This window comes from Eutrigla gurnardus (genome assembly GCF_963514095.1).
Source record: "Eutrigla gurnardus genome assembly, chromosome: 4".
NCBI classification, from domain to species: domain Eukaryota; kingdom Metazoa; phylum Chordata; class Actinopteri; order Perciformes; family Triglidae; genus Eutrigla; species Eutrigla gurnardus.
Genome location: NC_139918.1, coordinates 29,789,855 through 29,808,822, shown reverse-complemented (window position 1 = coordinate 29,808,822; position 18,968 = coordinate 29,789,855). Strand labels below are relative to the sequence as shown.

At 44.5% G+C, this 18,968-nt stretch overlaps 1 protein-coding gene across 2 annotated transcripts in view; it reads left to right on the top strand.

Moving 5' to 3' along the window:
• The window catches only part of astn1 (astrotactin 1), a 299,205-nt gene that overhangs the window by 136,812 nt on the left and 143,425 nt on the right, over window positions 1-18,968 (top strand). For both annotated transcript variants that reach the window (XM_084008564.1, XM_084008565.1), the window contains one exon: window positions 5,821-5,948. In XM_084008564.1, coding sequence (XP_083864690.1) covers window positions 5,821-5,948 — 128 coding nt within the window. The remainder of the gene's footprint in view (window positions 1-5,820; window positions 5,949-18,968) is intronic.

Here is an 18,968-nt window from a genome sequence, read left to right as displayed (position 1 = left end):
TTAAGAGCGATTTCAAAAAATGAATTATTGCCTCCTTACAGCACCAGATGGCCGTTAAATGTCACATGTCGTCATCCGACAAAATTATCTGTGAAAAATGTCAGACGCGACTGCAGCGGGAGGAGGTCGGCCTCCTCCCGCCGACCTCCTCCCGAAAGAACAGAGATTCACTCATTACATTGTAAATGTGTGTTCTGCTGGAAGCTGCATAATTGCTTTCAGCGCTCGGGCGACTGAGCTGTTCCAGTCCAAGTTACAAAGCAAGCAGTGACGATGCAGATTGCTTTATTCCACTTAGCAGCCATATATATAAACGACACACAAACTGGTATATACTGTATATGTATGGGATTTATAATTTAGCAGTCTGTACAGCATTCTGTTGTTTTAAGGTGCGTTATTTCATTAAAATGTATTCACGTACACACTAGCGTTGGGAAATGAGTTTATTTGAACTGTGGCTGGTTTCCTTCTTCGATCACCACACGGAATTGCGTTCTCGAACGTAACATCGGCTTAAATGAGATTCTGACTGTCTGTTAACTGAAGGCCAAATTGATTTAAGCCAATATAAACGCTGACAACCAATATAACATTTAAAAGGCCATTTATTTTTTTAATTTAAGTCCTGCGCAGTGCTCGCTCCACATAAAACACACGTTATACCACCTCCAGAAAACCTCACGGAGGAAAATGCAGCCGAAATAAAGAAAGAAACCTTCAGTACCGAGCCTTGCTTTCTCTCCGTGTGTGGAGTGCCTAAACCCTGCACTCAATGAAGCGGAGGCTTTCAAACCACTAATAAACAGACCGCTAAACGGCGGCGGCAGCGTTTGTTTGTTGGATCTATAATCCTTCGCTCGTCCCTGACCCCGACTCTGATTGCCTAAAGTAGAGGAGGTGAGTTTGTTGCAGATTATTTAATAACAGCACAGCAGTGCTGCTGTATACAGGGGAGAGACTGGGGCCATAGAACTGCAACACATAGATCGTACACAACTTGTGGTAGGTGGTATATAGAGCTGCCAAACAAGAGTATATTGAGTTTTGTTGTGTGAGTTGTGTGTGTGTGTATACATGCATGTATTTATGTGCATGATGTATACAGTATGTATGTGTATAATGCATGAGGTGTCTGGTGTATGCTGTTTGGATATGAGTATAGGGTATTGCATGTCTCTCTATACTATTGTGTTGTACTGCACCATGTTGCATTGTGCATCAACATTATGCTGTAGCACATGGCTATGGTTATTGTTGTTTATGTCAAGTCATTTGGCAATTGTTAGAAAGTGCAGCAGGTGGGGATGTAGGGGTTTTAGGATTGGTGTTTGGATAGGTCGGTTGATGAGAGCCTCTATGTTGTGTCTGCTGTTGTAACTGTAATGCCTTGTCTTGTATTGTATGTTCTGTTGGACCCCCTAGAAAACGAGATGCCTGCTCCTCTCAAGGGGTTATCCATGAATAAACTTAAGATGCTTAAGATAAATTATAGCAGGGTATCAACCATCTCTCTCTGAGACGATGGAGACATTATATATCATCATACATATGTGCACACACACACACACACACACACACACACCATATACAGGAGTTAAATGAATTGGCAGTAATGAAGACATGATTGCAACGCTAATGACCTTTTGGTTTGATCCCGAATGGCAAGCACTTAGCAAAGTCTATTTCAATACGAGCGCAAAAGTTAAATCATTGATCATCCTTCTGACGCTGAACAGCGATGATGGAGGGGTTACCGTGGCGATGGTTCACAGGTGTACGTGATGAATTGGCGGCCACAGCTGCGTAGGAGGACTTTGCAGACGTGACACAGTTGGTGGAAATCTCACGACTTCTTTGCTATCCTTCTGACTGACGGGTCTACTGAGCGTTGGTATGCAGACTGACTCTACAGACGGTGTTTCTACGTTTTAACCGTGGGAGCAGAAACGAGGCTCCACTGATTTGAACAGAATCATGCACATGTGTGACTTTAAAAATCCTGAAGAAAACAATAAGCGTACATTATTCCTCCTCTCCACTCACATTGTATTTTTATGGGACTAATTTGCTTCTCAATATGCAACATAAAAAGTTGGATCTTTTTATCTGGGATGGTGGATCTACATCGTTTTCTCTCTTGTTTTTATGACATAAGAGCAGATGGTGTGTGGTTTTGTTTTGCGTTTGTTTGGTGAGGAAAATGTTTGTAACTTTCTTCAATCTTTTTCATCTGTGAAACAGGTGGATGTTTTTCTTTTTTACCAGGATCACTACCTCATGATTTAAATAGTCATGTCACCTGATCCAGCATGGATGTCATGCTATTATTGGTTGAAATTGGTTGGTACTAGCTGATGTAAGCCTGCATCATATTTAGTTTTTGATATAAAATAGGAATAAATATGTTTTTGTATTTTTTTCTGCATATATTTTTATATATGTGCACACATAGGGATGCTATAGACACACCATAGAAGCAATATAGGTGAAAAAGAATCTTGCTTTGTGTCTTTTTTTTGTGTAAATGTGCAATTGATTACTAATAGTTGTCAACTTTAAAATACTGCAATGTATAAAATAAGTGTGAATGCATTTCGGTTATTATTAACTTCATGTTTTGTGAGGGAAAAAAACAAAATGCAGCTTTAAGTGACCGTATTTGCTAAAAACAATCACTCCTGGCCGGCTAACGCAGCAGCTAATGCAAGGTCGCTTGGTGCGTTTTAAAAGTTCTGAGTCTGGAGTCCAAATGATCAGAGGACGATGGATCCTCCGGAGGTAAATGAAGACGTATTCCCCTGAGCTCTGGTCCCCGAGACACCTGAATGATTTAAGTTAGTGATTTATCGGAGCCGTTCTGTTGTGGAGCCTTGTTGTGAGCCTAACTGGCATTGAGGCGAAGAATGATGGAGCGAACGAAATGAGTGAGTTCAACCAGGAGTCACTCGCTGCAACAGACAAATGAGGACATCATCTCTCCGACGGAGGATGAGTCACGTCGCAGCGGCGGCCTCATAATGAAAAAGTGCATGCTTTATGTGAGACGCCGTCTCCCCGACGCACCACGCAGTCCACGAGGTCCCGCATAACTGTTACTGTGGATTGAATTCCTCTTAACGACGTGCCGGGAAGGGTTTGGTTCACGCTGATGAGACGCACGCTCGCTTACCTGCTGATCTTCTCCGTCCTTCCAGCTTTCATTCATCTGTTTTTTTCCCCATTCATTCTCATCTGACTCACTTCACCTCGGCATATCTATTATATGATATTTCTTATGGAGTTTTAATAAAGTTGATATGTGCTGCTATACAAAGAAAAATTATTTAACACACTCTTTTGATTTTTTTTTTATTGGTCTGGAAGCAGTGGCAAACTTTGTAGTCTGATGACTAAATGGCACACACACACACACACACACACACACACACACACACACACACACACACACTGAATACATATCCATGTAGACACGTTTAGCAAAAGCATGCTTTTCTAACTTTCCAATCATTGTGAACATTTACATTTACATTTAGGTCATTTAGCAGACGCTTTTGTCCAAAGCGACTTACAATAAGTACATTTGTCAAAAGAAGGAAACAAAGAAACCACGACGTATCATTGCCGATGCAGTAAGAGCTAAAAATAGAACAAGTGTTAGGTCCTCATCTGAGTAAAGTAGTACTTCAAGAGTAACAGTGCTACGATCCGAGTTTTTTTTTTTTGCGGGGGGGGGGGGGGGGGGGGGGGGGGGTGTCGAGGGAGGGTGTTAGTGGGTCATGCTATGTAGAGTCGAGGTGAAGTCTGAACAGGTGAGTCTTGAGCCTTTTTCGGAAGATGGCAAATGACTCTGCTGTCCTGACATTGGTCGGGAGTTCGTTCCACCACTGAGGCGCCAGAACAGAGAAGAGTCTGGACTTTGCTGAGCGACATTTGTTTGATTTCAGCGATGGTGGTACCAGCCGGCCAGCTGAAGTAGAGGAGCGGAGTGCTCGCTTCGGGGCATGAGGTTTGACCAGTGTTTGAAGGTAGGCAGGTGCCGTTCCATTGATGGCCCTGAAGGCCAGTGTCATCGTCTTGAATTGGATGCGTGCTGCAACAGGGAGCCAGTGGAGGTCACGGAGGAGGGGGGTCACGTGGGAGAATTTGGGTAGATTGAAGATAAGGCGTGCTGCAGCGTTCTGGATACGCTGCAATGGTTTAATCGCATAGGCCGGGAGTCCGGCCAGGAGAGAGTTGCAGTAGTCAAGGCGGGAGATGACCAGTGCTTGGACCAAGAGCTGCGTTGCATCCTTTGTGAGGAAGGTCCGAATCCTGCGGATATTGTAGAGGGCAAATCTGCAGGATCGGGCCACAGCAGTGATGTTGGGGGTGCAGGATAGTTGGTCATCGAGGATTACACCCAGGTTCCTCGCAGTTGAGGAAGGAAATACTGTGATGCCCTCAACAGTGACCGACAGGTCCATGCGAGGGCAGTCTTTCCCTGGGATGAAGAGGAGTTCGGTTTTATTCAGGTTAAGCTTGAGGTGATGTGCAGTTGTCCAGACAGAGATGTCAGCCAGACAGTCCGAGATGCGAGTTGCAATGTGAGCGTCAGAGGACGGAGGAAAAGAGAGGAACAGCTGGGTGTCATCAGCGTAGCAATGGTAGGAGAATCCATGCGATGTGATAACAGAACCTAGTGATCTGGTGTATAGTGAGAACAGAAGCGGTCCTAATACTGAGCCTTGAGGGACACCCGTGTCCAGAGAGCATGGTTTGGACATAGAGCCATTCCATGTGACCTGAAAGGTGCGGTTTGTCAGGTATGATGTAAACCAGGTGAGAGCAGAGTCGGTTATGCCAAGTTCAGCCAGAGTGGAGAGGAGAATTTGGTGGTTGACTGTGTCGAATGCAGCAGATAGGTCAAGGAGAATGAGAACGGAGGAGTTGGATGATGTTTTGGCGTCTCGCAGGGACTCGGTCACAGTGAGGAGGGCCGTCTCAGTGGAGTGGGCAGTCCTGAATCCTGATTGGTTAGGGTCTAGGAGGTTCTTTTGCAAGAGATAGGATGACAGTTGGTTGTAGGCAGCACGTTCCAAGGTTTTAGAGAGGAATGAAAGAAGAGATACAGGTCTGTAGCTTTGGATGTCAGTAGCGTCAAGGGTGGGTTTTTTCAGGAGAGGCTTCACGATAGCGGTCTTAAAATCCGCTGGAATGACACCTGAGGTGAGGGAGGAGTTGATCAGGGTGGTGAGGAATGGCAAGATGTCGTGTGAGATGTCCTGGAGAAGAGAGGAGGGAATCGGGTCAAGGGAGCAGGTGGTGGCACGGTTAGATGTAACAAGTGCGTGAACGTCTTCAGAGGTGATGGGGCTAAAGCTGGTAAGACCATCCGAGTTGAGAGTTGGGGGAGATGTCTTCTGGGAGGGAATAGGCGTGAATGAGGAGCTGATGTCATTTACTTTCTTGGTAAAGTAAGTTGCAAAGTCATCGGCAGTAAGGAAGGAAGGGGGCGGAGGGGTAGGAGGGGTGAGGAGGGAAGAGAACATGGAGAAGAGTTTCCTGGGGTTGGAGGCAGAAGAGTTGATCTTTGCCAGGTAGAAGGCAGATTTAGCTGCCGAAAGCTGTGAACCTGGGTGTGAACCTGGGTGAACATGCTTCAGCCTGATTTCCACGCCCATGTTTGGTCATAGATGTGACTTATTATTTTCCACCTTACTAATTAAATGTGTGCTACGTGTATGTGTGGTTCTCTTGTTTCCTTTTGTCCTACGGGTCTCCGAGCGCTCCCGTCTCTAAACGGGACCTCCTGTTTTCTCTCCCCTCGCTCCACACCAGGCAGAAGAACTTTGCCCGAGGCATCGAGCAGCAGCTCCCAGACGGCATGGCGGTGGCGTCCGTGCCAACGGAGGTCCAGTGCCACGAGGAGCTGTCGGACCCCGTGCCCGACCCCGAATACCTCACAGGTACCAAACCATATTTCATAGTTCACTCCGCTCGCAGCTGTGCTAAAGTACTTCATCACCTGCCTGACAGAACGCCTTATTACTCAAAAATAACATCCGACTTCTCAGCGTTGGATAACCAATGTGAAATGCTGGAGCCCGAGGAGCTGTTGGCTTCTATAGTCTGACATTTTAACCGGCGTTTATAATGTTCGCTCAGTTCCCCAGTGAAATGGATCCACTCAGTTAATAATATATGAGGCTTGATCTCGGACCCGGTTCTGGCTGGGTCCAACATTTCAGTCTGACTGGGTCCTGGTTTGGACTGGTATCTTTTTAAAAAGTTACCATATCCATCCATCCATCACACCTCATATCTTTCAGATGGGGGGTAGAGTGATGGTTGGGTTCTCCAGTGTTGTCGGGATTCGTTAGATGGTGGCATCAGAAGTCATCTCGCTGTGGTCTTCATTAACGCTGCAGCACATGGCAGCCAGAGATGGGGTGAGAGAGAAAAAGAGAGGAAGGAAAACCTCTTGGCTCGATATATATGCAGCGAATCCAGGAGGCCGGACATTTGCATGCGTCCATCTGGACGCCTCGTTATCTGCTGAGTTTGACCTCGCTGTGTTTCGCTGACTTTTTACAGTGATACTCTCTAAATGTTCAAAATCATAGAAAAGAGCATTTGATTGACTAGCTGCATGGAAATTAAAAACAAATCCATAAACAACCGCTCCGCTTTGACAGAAGCCGAGAATAGTAGTCCTCTAATTATTTCCCAGTGCCAGTCCAACATGCAGGACGTTTGTAAAGAGCAGGCATCTGTAATAGAGAGGATGCAATCTCCCTGCGTGAGTAATAACCTTATTTCTTCATATGTGGAGTACGGTGGAGAGCACTACAGCAGAATGTGTGGTAATAATAATTAATAATACTATTCCAACACATTTCCCTGGGAATGCTTCACTCAGGCAGCCTGAAGTGAATTCCACACACTCGTGTAACTGAACAGAATTGTCTCTCCGCCGATTGCAAGATGGGTTTCATCGCTTGTTGTTGATATGAAGGGGAGGCAGGAGGCCAGCCGGGGCAGTAATTTAAAAACCACATCATCGGAGGTGGTGTCCGAGGTGATGGACGGTAAAAAATGGCGACGTTTCAAACTGCAGTTTATTAGAAAATTCAGAGGATATTAAAGTCGTCTAATCTAAATGGAACTCCTGCGGTCGCATCCCTGAGCCTCCGCCCCCCTCTCACCCTCCGTTGCCCCCCCTTCACTCTGTGCACAGCTGAAAAACCTTTTGTTGTATCCCTACATCGCCCCTGGGCTCAGTGTGCACACGGGCCCAGAACAGAGGCCGACGCAGCCTCCCGGTGCGTCCGCGTCGGGCCTCTGCTGCAGCTGCCGCCGGCTTCCATTTGAAGAGTAATATCATGAATTGAGACATCGTTTCAAAGCGGCCAGCAGGGCGCCACAGAAACACACAGCGTACTCTGGGGGGCGTTCCACTCTGTTCCCCACCAGTGGTAGGAGGGGACTGATGTTGGAACGGAGCCGATACATAGACGGACACGATGTGATGAACCAGAGAAAAGGGGATGTGGAGAGCTACACTCGCTGTCACAAGTTTGTGATTTTAAAGTCGTGTTTGACAGCAACTTATTTGTTATTTAAAAATGAAAAAGAATGACATATCTTATCTCTGCAGATCCCCTAACGTACAGCTTCCTGTTAGCTCTATTATTGTAAAACAAACACCAACCATAAATGTGAATACAGAACTGAATGGCGTTTACCTGCAGGCGTCATATTGAATTTGAAGGTAAACATTCAAGGCCGCTACTCACATTATTTTATTTTATTAATTCGATTTCTTCTGTGTATAATTCTGTATACTGAGCTGTATATTTTTTATTCCAGAGGTCGTTGTCAATATTAAATGTAAAACTTGATGGTTGCATTGCAAAAAAAACCTTTATTCAAAGGTTCTTTTTATAAAACATGTGACCATGTTTCCAGAGCTTTTGACCGTATCTCAAGGTCCTCCTCTTCTAGCTTGGGTGATGTTGTCAAACTCTATATAAGGAATGTCCACGTTCAAATCTACAGAAGCTCTGGGAGGCAAGTGAGAAAATCACATTCTGATGATAAATAGATAAATTGTGTCGTCTTTATATTTTTTCCATCTGTAAAAAAAAAAAAATGTTGGTAGGTCATTTTATTTGTGTGTTGTTTTGTGCTACTAATTCCAGCCACAAGGGGCAGAAATGCACCACCAACCCATGTGTACATATAATGTGTGTAATGCACATTATCTAAATTGAATGATCCTGCCCTAAATAAATGAATAAAAAGCTTTTGGCAAAGCTGCCAAGATGTTTCCCCTCCGTTCCCAGTTTCACCAGAATCATAAATCATAAACAGAGAAACAAAGTAGAGCAGATTATAAAACAGTCACCCAACTTTTGTATTGTATTGTATTTTTTTTCTCAGTTGCCTCAGGGCCTAAACAAGCGTTTGGCAACACTTTTTCCCATCATGCCACATTGTCGACTTGTAACAGCTGCGGCAAAAATACTGAATTCCGATCTAACTTTGGTCGGATAAAAGATTACCTTTCTGACAATAACTTGGTAGCACGGTGTCATGGCGACGGTGTCATGGCGACAGTGTCATGGTGTCATGGCAACGGCGGCGTGAGGAGAGAAGCCGCCGCCTGCAGGCTCTTCTGTATTTAAGATGTTTCTGAGTAAAGTGACAGTGTCCCACCGCCCTGTCAGGAATGATGGAAGTATCATATAAATGCTTCATGGAAACTGACAAGCATTCACTCAGTGCTGCTTCAGGCATAACAGTGTGTTACTCGGAGTTCATAGTTCGTCTGCACTCTGATTGATACACACGGAGGAAACCAAATAACATCAACAGCTTTAATGAAATATAGTCATGAACAATTCCAGCGTCTGCAAAGTGTCCTTCAGAGAGTTGTTGAGTCGGTTTATCTTTGCAGCTGCATTTCTTTCTGTTTGACGCGTGTTTCTTTTGAAACATTTCCCTTTTCTGTGTGACTACCACATCAGTCACTCACGCAGCAACAAAGGTGAAAAATCAAATCAGAAAACAAAGAACCCTGCATTACAAAAGAAGTGATCACATCTGCTATTGTTCATCAGCGTCACGGACTGAAACACTGTCGTATTGTGACTGTGGGTGAAAGATCAGTGTTTTCCAACCACTCTCCTATAAGGACTTTATGGAGTCGTGCTTATTTCCCCCCCAGAAATAGATGATGTTTATACAGAGAGTGCACTTAGTGACAGTGTGGGCTCCATGCTGGCTCTGACAGCTTGACAGAGAAGTGGGAGGGGGCGGGGCATGGCCGAAGGTCAATAAGAGATGCACTGGTTCTACTGAAGACATCTGACTCAGTGGGACCCTCTAGTCCCGGGTACGTCCCTCCCTAGATTCACAGGGCTACTGATGTTTTTTAATCTCTGCCAGGCATTCGGTCGTGTGTGTGTGTGTGTTTGTCTGTCTGTCCACAGCCAACCTCACATACTACTTGACCTAGCAGACAGACATTTATCTGGGTTCATGTTTGACCTCTCACGGTTGGGTTGATTCACAATTTCAGAAAAAACAATTTGACTGTTTTATAACGTCATTGATTGCTGACTCATCTTAAAGTCCCAGTCGGCAAGTCGGGCGGATGGAGGGCACTCTGTCAGATTTTGAATGTTTCCAACTCTCACGCTCCTCCTCCACGACCACCGAGCTCCTCGACCACCGAGCTCCTCCCCCACGACCACCGAGCTCCTCCCCCTCGACTCCGTACCCTTTGAACTCCCTTAGATCACGCCACCTTTGAAACGCGGGTCCGATGTTGACTCTGGTTTTATCACGGGCACCGTCGCCATCTTTCTTTTTGTCCTTCTTTTCCACCGGTGTTTTCTTTTCCTTGGTTGTTTTGGACCTCCTCGTTTCGGTTTTTAACCAGGAATTGGAAGCTTGTTGCTACTTCCCTCCGCCTCCCCCCTGTGATAGTGGTACGACCTGAGGGGGGAGGGGCTCTGTGTGTGCACGAACACAGTCCTGCGTGCTGATTGGACAGGATGATCCGGGCGCTGTCGTTTTTTTGCAAAACAAACAACAGGCTCTACGTGCACGTAGGGGCACACTTTTTTTCTAAAACCAGATGATTTATGTTGTTCTATCGGAGCGTAGTGTCGGCTTCAGGGAATATGATCAAAAAAATGTTGCCGACTGGGACTTTAATTGCTTTAGTATACGGCGTTAACAGCAACCTGCGAGGCTGAACACACCTTCTATAGTCTGTTACAGGCTAGGTTTTTGGTGAACATTTAATCTGATTCAAGACTTCTTTGATTGGGAGCAGAGGAAGGGACACACCTTTTCTACTGGAGGGGGCACATGTCTGTGTTCAGCCCAGAAAGTTCTTTAGGAGCCAGCTGGCAACGTGATCATGGAGTCACCGGTCCTGATCAACAACCCCCCCCCTACGTGGTTATATCATGATCCATTATGTTCTACAGGGCACTAACAATCTCACTTATTGGCCCTTTAAAACAGATGGCCCCGTCAAACACTCATTGAATTCAGTCTTATGAACATTTGCTATCTCTCAGCAGTGTGACAGGCGGAGGGGAGGGGGGGGGGGATGGTTTCAGCTTCGAAATCTTGGCCGGCGAAAGTGGTGGCACCATCCACACGGAGTCACCCGGGGCATCTTCTCACCTTACCGCATCTGTTCTCTTGGCCTCCGCATCTCCACACACACACACACACACACACACACACACACACACTGCCCCAGCTGGCTGGCTCGCCGCCGCTTCCACTCGTCTGCTGGCAGGCCGTCAGCAATATTGCTGTGCCCGCAGTTAATTGCAAGGCTCAGGTAATTGTCCGTGGGGTAGACAGACGCGTGGCGGCAAAGAGGACCGTCTGTTGAGCCGCGATGAGCGCGTGCCACCCCTCCCCCCCTCCCTCCGTCCCTTGCTGATTCGGCCAGGTTCGGTTGCTACGGTCAGTGTATTTGTCACAATGTCAGCACTCCTTGTTCCAGCCCCTCTCCGGCCCCCTCGCAAAGGGGTGAAATCATTCATCTTCCTATTCATCTCCAGGCTTGGAAGCCATTCATCAGGAGGCCGGAGACCTCCATCAATTATTCCGATGGGAGAAAGAGTGAGGAAAAGGGAGGCTTTTGAAAGGCAAATACATCTTGATTTAATTGGAAAGCAAGTATGCTCAAGGCTGCTAAGCAGATTTCCCCTAAGATGGAGCTTGAGAGATAACGGAGCCAACGAGAGGAGACAGACAAAAGGGGGAGAGAGCGGAAAAAAAGTGGAAGAAAGCTGGAAGGGAAGACAATGGATGGAAAACAGAGAGCAAAGAACAAAAGGCTAAAAGAGGGACCCAACAAGCGAGTGAATGACAGTCAAGAACAGATCCAGGATGAGGGGAGTCCTCCTCGTGGAGGTTAAAGGGCCGGTCCTCTTCCTCCACTAGCAGCCGCACAAAGCTGGTTCCTATCTGGATCACGTACATCACATCGGTGTCTTTTCAGTGTCTGTGTGTGGCTGACGGATGTAGAACGCCAAAGGTGAAATAGTTGGCCCCGACAGTCAGCTCGGCTCTGCAGCCCATCCAGCCGTCGTTTATCATCAGAGTCGCACATTTGTGCTTAAAGTTTGGGGAAGTGGCTGACACGGGGGTTTAGGTGCTCACGGAGAAGTTTCAGAAGAGACAGATGGGAAGGGTACTGCTCTGGATGGGTGTTGGAAGGACATTTTTTTTTATGTGTTGTAGCTCAAGGTGTCATACTGAATCCAAGGTCGGATAACCGAATGGAGAAAGACGGCAACTGCCATGAAGCCCCCGTCCCTGAGGGGCCTCAGAGGTCCCAGGTTCTCTTTTTTAGAGATTCCTCTGTACAGGTGTATGTGCTTAATCCCAAATATGATTGGTAATATACTCTACTGATTTTAGATAAAAAGTGAAATGTTCAGGAACCTGAGATTTCTTATTTCGGCCCTGTCTTTTACGGGGGTCTTTTTGTTTAAATGGAGTTTTCTGTTTGTATATTTGCCATCAGAACCTAACCAAAGCAGGAGGGTATCATAAAAATGTTTGTTGTGTATAAAGGCACTCTGAAAACCTTGTATTGGATATTACGAGGCATACAAATGACAGCTCAAACAAGAAGTGCCCCACCCCCACACATCACACCTAGACTGACATAACTAGCCGTTATAGCAGCCATTTAGCCTAATAATAGATCCAGAATAGAGGTGTTTTTGTTGTTGTTGTTGTGGAAAAAACACAAAATAATCAGTGTTTTTACTCACTTCAGTGTCTAGGGGGACATTCAGTTTTTCCTTTTAGCCTCAGCGCTAAATTACCATTCTTATTTAAAGACATTTCTATTCAGCAGCGTCATCCTGGATTTACTAGTTTCACAGTTTTCAACTCATTCTGTAAGCATCATGTGATGTGATAAGACATTCTCCCAAAAGCATGCAGAACCCCACACAAGATCACATGTTGATAACGGCGCCTCATATCTGATTAAATCCACCAGGCTAAATTCACTTCCTTGAAGTCGGCCTCTTTTTTTTTCCTTCCTGACTGAGATTTTGTTTTCTTGCACGGCTGCCGATTACATCATAGCAGCATCTTGCCACTGGCACATCTTTTACTCCTGTGATTCACAGCGTGTGTGTGTGTGTGTGAGTGTGTGTGTGTGTGTGTGTGTGTGAGAGAGAGAGACTTGTGAAGCTTTCCAGATTCCCCATCATACTTACCCATGAAATGTGAAATCTCACCTAGAAAGTTTGTAAATGTGATTTCTAATTGCTTTTCACACGCGTTTGACGGCTTGAAAAGCTCTATCTCTCTCTCTCTCTATATATATATATATATATATATATATATATATATATGTGGATGAATTTCAAACCCTTTCTATGAGAATTTTGACTTGGCATTTGTGCTGAAAGGTTAAGACAGTTAAATGCCAATTTTTCGAAATCCAGCTCCTACCCATTAATAATGGTTACATGGTTATTGGTCCTGATTGTCGCTTATGAATATCATTGCCATCAGTGCTTTAAAACAAATATTTACAGCCTTGAGTGTGAATTTGAATAGATCACATCATAGAAGTCCCCTTTGTTTTCCCCTCATCAAGGTCGTCCTCTGTGTTTGGGGGTTCCTGGTCTTGTCACAGTGAACCCGGCCTCCCCTCGGGTTCTGCCCACGGCCTCTCGGCACACGACGAGCCTTTTAAATGTGTCGGCACCGAGATGGCACATAATCTATATTTCATAAGGCCTCGGTATAATTGGTGGCGGTAAGGGAAGGTCACACCTTCGGGGACTTCGTGTCTTTCCCCCCCGATGGTTTTTCAAAGACAAAATCCTCCAACAGCAGCCCTCGAGTCGAGACCGGGATCGCACACAACGAGGCGGTGGTGTTAGCTTTTTTTTTTAAGGGGAGCCGAGATGCAAGGTGTGCTGGAGCAGCGCAGCAATTATTCATCATACTTTTGAAAACATGCGGCGGCTATGATTTATTCAGCACCGGGACGCATTTCGGATGAGAGCGAGTTCTTAACAACAGTCATGGCTCGCAGGCCAGATTCGGTGTCAAAATCGAGCGAGCGGCTGGTGCATTTTGGGTGTTTTGGTGAGATGAGTTATAAAATGGGAATATTTTTACCCATAAGTCAGTTAAAATTATGGAAATGTTATTTGATACACAGCCGGCCTCCGGATGTGTTTCTGCTGTAATAAGCAGCAGAGACGCATCCTTTTTCTGTTGTTTGTGTTTGGGATGTTGTCTGCAGGACAACGGCAGCACTTCTTCCAGCTTCTACCATCACTTTTTACATTTTTAATTGCTTCTTTTTAAAAAACTAAAGACAAACCCAGCTTGTGCATCTTTCCTCCTCTCCCTCTTGAATCTAAAGCAGCTTTAATGAGATGTATTGACATGGATCTGAAGAAACAATATTACCCAAAGCCCTAGGTTATTATTCAATATTGTATGATTGAAAACAGAAAGAAATGGATAGTTTACTGCTGGTTTGTATTGAATTACCTGCCAGTGTTTATCTCACTGATCACTTCTCCTCCATCGCTTTATACTTAGCATGTCTTTTATCCCATTCTCTTCCCTCTCATAATCACATGGATTCAATTGGCTAGAATCAGCGTTTTGTATGCAACATTGCATGCATTACTCATTACTGTTAAGAAGTAAGAAGCTTATTTTTGCGCATTAATTAAACTGGAATCATGACATATTTAATATTTATATTTTTTAAATGTTTGTCAGGTTTTCATTTGGACAGGTTGTCTGATTTCATTTCACCACACAACTTGTGTTAACAAGTTAGGTAACATTAATCTTATGACTTTTTGTCTCACAGATACAAATAAATCATTTAGGAACTAGATTATCCTGGCAAAATAACCTGTTCTTAAGTCATAAAAACAGAATAAATCATTTAAATCAGACTGTGCGTCTCAGGACTTCCATACAAACACTCCTTCACCCAAAACAATAGCCAGAACAGAATGTTATTTGTCTCTCTTGCCTCTCAGGGCTTCCGTATATTTGTGCCAGTTGGATGTAGAGGAAAAACAGCCAATAAAAACAACAATGCCCCTAAAAAAAGAAGCTTTAACGTCTACACACATCCCTGAACATATGCTCCAAATGGTACTAATAAAATCCTATAATGATACAAATTGTAAGCTTGTTTTCTCTTCAGTGCAGTGAGAATAATACAGTGCCATTATAATGGATTTAGATAGCTTATATCACGGGACACGATGCCTTTGAATGCACGGCACTGATAGCAAACTGCATTGTGGGATTCTCAGCGTTCCTTCAATGTATATACGGAGTTCACACACATCCCTCACACACACAGTCAAGTTCTAACTCCTGTCACTTTCCTTTAGTTTTCACAGCAAATAGGCAATATTTATTTTCCTCCCAGTCATCAGCAAGTCTCCTTATAGTGACATAAATTTGAAGTTTACGTTACGTCTATACAGAATAAAAGGGGAGAAGTCGTTTCCTGTGGCACTCGCGGCACTAATTCAGGGCAGATGGAGGATAAACAATGAAATATTGTTATGATCCTGGTGCAGAACAAGTCTCTTTATCAACAGCTCCTGGTCTTGAGTTGTTCATCTTCAGAGGTTGGCGAAGGGCATCTAGTGCAGCCCATCATTTCACCAGCTCCGTCATCACCCCCCCATCCCCCATCCCCCCCTCCCTCTGGGGGACAGAACGAGCTAATGCTGACGTTATGGCTTCTACACCTTTTGGTATGTTGCTTCAGTGTAAACAGCCTCACACACGCACAGCGCTGCACTTTGACCCCTTGGATGTCGCCGCATTTTAGACGCACTTCTCCGCCGAGGGGGGGTGGGGGGGGGGGGACTTCCTGTCACTTCCTGTCACTTCAGTCGTTGTGCTGGACTAGTTTTTTCTGCTTTGCCCGTCTCCACGGGCCTCTTTCCTAAGTGCTCCTCCTTTCTGTCTGTCAGCACGTCGGCATTCTTGTTTGTATTCGACCGACTTCATCACCACCAGATATTCATGAATGCATAGAACGCGTAGACGTGGAAACCTTCATGTGGCGTAGAAGAAGAAAGAGAATCTACAACGGGGAGATATACAGTTGTACTTTCCCTGTGGATCGACTTCATAGCGTTAATAATATTTTCCAAGGCGACAAAGTTGTATATTATTCCATGATTTATTGAATATCCCGTCTTTATGACACACAAAAAAACCAGGAGGGTAAAAGAGTTTTAACTGACTTCTAAAGTGCTGAAGACTGTTGAATCATTTCTTATTTAATTAATGTTTTATTGGCCTTTTCTTCTCACAATAAAAAAGTACTGCATGAGACTCCGTGGCCCCGTTCCCTACTTGCTCCTCTGCTACACCACGACCGCAAACCGCCATTTAGATCTCAACTACACACTTAAATGTAAAGTTTTGTGATATAAGGTCAGAGGCATAAAAGTAGTGGAAAAAATACAACTCAGAAACCGTAAAAACCACAGGAACTATATCGGGAACTAAAAGTCACCTTTGCTAGAAAATCACATTTATATAATATTAAAAGTTTCTGTTTAATACATTCATCGTTCGTACATCTGTCAGATTCTGGAGGTCAAAGGTCGCTGTGGCCTCACGTCCATCCCGTTCTAATGAAGGTGATTATCGCAACGAACCCTGGAGGGAATTTCTTCAAAGTTGGCACGAACACTTGGATTCAAAGAGAGACCAACCGACCATAATTCCAGAATTATTATTCCAGTTATGTCAATTTCACACAAATGTCTAAGAGGATCAAATGCAGAGAAGTGTAGCGTGCATGTAAATATAAACTGCTACCTGAGTGGTTGGCGGCGACATTAAACCGCGTTCTTGTACTGAAACAAGGTGGCAAAGATCATGGCTTTGGTGAAAACTTATTTATTATATAAATATACATTTAATGAAAATCTGAATCAGCTTTATTGGCCAAAGTATATTTGCTTTCAATGTAGTGACCAAAAAAATAGACATAACAGCTAAGGACAAGGACAGCGAAGCCGGACAGATAAAGGAAGGGAATGGACAGGACTATTATCTACAGACATATTAAATAGGTTTATTCTCTTTTAAACCTCAACCAAGTGATTTAAGGGCCAAAACAAAACCATACAAATGTTAATGTTCCAGTTCCGTTATTCTTTTTTTAATATGTTAAACATTAATAACATCATTATATTGATAATTACCCAGAGGGCACTTTGTTTCTGTCAAGATCTTCACTGTTACAAACTAGTCATGGATGTAATTTCTCGATGGTATCGCTGGAGAAATGATGCTTGGATGGATTTAATAAATTGATGCAGAGGTTGAAAAGAAGGCTGGAAGTCCAAATTCCATCTCTAACCTGGAAGTTATTTATATGATTTGGAAAACCTTAACTTGGTCCTAATATTCATTTCATAACCGATGTTCAAAGTGCTTGTAAACTGTGTTTGGCTGAACACCAGGGACATTTCTGGGGCCCGGACCCTCGTAGATCCTGGTGTCTTAAAAGCTTCCTGGGCCTCGTGGAAACATCCTCCTGTGTTAATGAGCTACTAATACCCTCCGACCTTCGGATGAAGTAATTCAATCCATCAAGTATTCATTATTTCTCCAAAATTCAGCATGACGCACACGTTCCTGTTGTTTCCAACTGTTCCTTTGATGCATCTCAACATTGTCCGTGTTCATCGCTTCTTCCCTTTATGACCTGATTGTGTTTTTTCTAACTAAAATCTGAATTAAAAGCTTCAGTCTTTTTCCCTTCACTGGAATTCTATTAGAAATAGCTTGCAGTGTAAATACACGAGCTGTCGGCCATATCCTGTTTTCCACCGCAGCTCGACATCTGAAGCTCAATTAAAATTCAATTTTGAATGCAGACCCTCAATGGCAATCAAGTTTAAGAAGGGTTTTAATTTATTCCTCGACGCTGATTAATTGCGTGGAATTTGCTCCAGCCACTTCCAGTCCTAAACCTTAATCGGCTGACAGCATTGGATGGGTTAATTAATTCAGCTGGAGGGGGGGGAGCATGGCGCCAAGGGGTGGAGGAAGCCTCAGGTCAGTGGTCCTGGAGACAAGGACCCACCTGCCTTGCAGCCGGTCTGAGCAGGAGGCTTGTTTGAGACCTAATGGGGTGGGAGTCGGCGTTCCTCTCCATACCTCGCTTTGAGTAGCTGAAGAAGAATTAGGCTGCCGTGGCTTCACGGCAGCACCCGGCCGGTGGCTAAATAATGACCCCCGTGGTTCACTGTGGACCACCGCTCTCTATCAAAGGCTCCAGAGGAGGAGTTGTTTGTCTTTAGGGAGGTGAAGGGCACCCAGAGCCCATCATTTACACACACACACACACACACACACACACACACACACACACACACACACACACACACACACACACACACACACAGCCTGAAGCTGATCCAGAGAGGCTGTATTTCTCTTGGGTTATATCGTATGTACAGTATATCCATGTTTATTTTGTATTTATTCCTATGGGGCTCCAACTGTGGTGTTTTTTTCTTTTTTCTTTCTGTATGTCAGCATGTAAAATAGTGTTGCTTTGTTTTATTTTTTATATATTAGTTATCACTGCTAACACGTATTTACAGGAGCTCAACGTTCTTCCTAGATGTAGCATCTTAACGATGCTCTCAAAGTGCAACTTTAAACTTTAAATAAATACAGGCTCTGGCCTCCTGTGAGGAGCATTGTTTCTTGTTAAATAGCGGAACAGACAACAAAACAAACGAAGGCTTTGATTAAACAGGAAGAAACGTGTCGAAGCGTTAAGCCGTCCATCTGAGCGGAACAGCAGCAGCGACCTTATTTATTTATTTCTGGTTCATGTACATTTATTTTGCGTGCAAATTGAGCTTATTTGAAACCACATATGATATTTAACACACAAGTTAAATTTAGTGTGTAAAGTATTTACAGTCTCACCTTTTTTTTAATGTGTTGACTACACGTGCAGGTCTGTGTGAGTTTCATTCCTGTTGCTGAGGCGATTTTCTTCTCGTACCAGACGTGTTTGGTAAAAGAGATCCTGATCTGAGGAGGTCTACTCGGGCTCATGCAATCCTTCAGGTGCTCAGGTCAACATTAATTTCCTTTCATTGACTCATACCACTAGACAATGCATCATTTCAGATATTAATTAGGCCAACAAACAAAGGTGTTGATGAAAGTGAACTGTGGTGTCAGCTGTCTATTTAACACATGCATCAGGACCGGGGTTATTTATGAAGACGGGGAGACGTGTGTGGGCAGCGTCGGATCCAGTGGAACGGGTCTTTGGAGGCAGGCAGCTGTGGCAGTGATTCATGGTCCGACCCAGGGTCCCTCTCTCCCCGAGTCCCTCATAATTAAAGGGGGAGCATATGGCCTTGTGACCACGTAAGCAC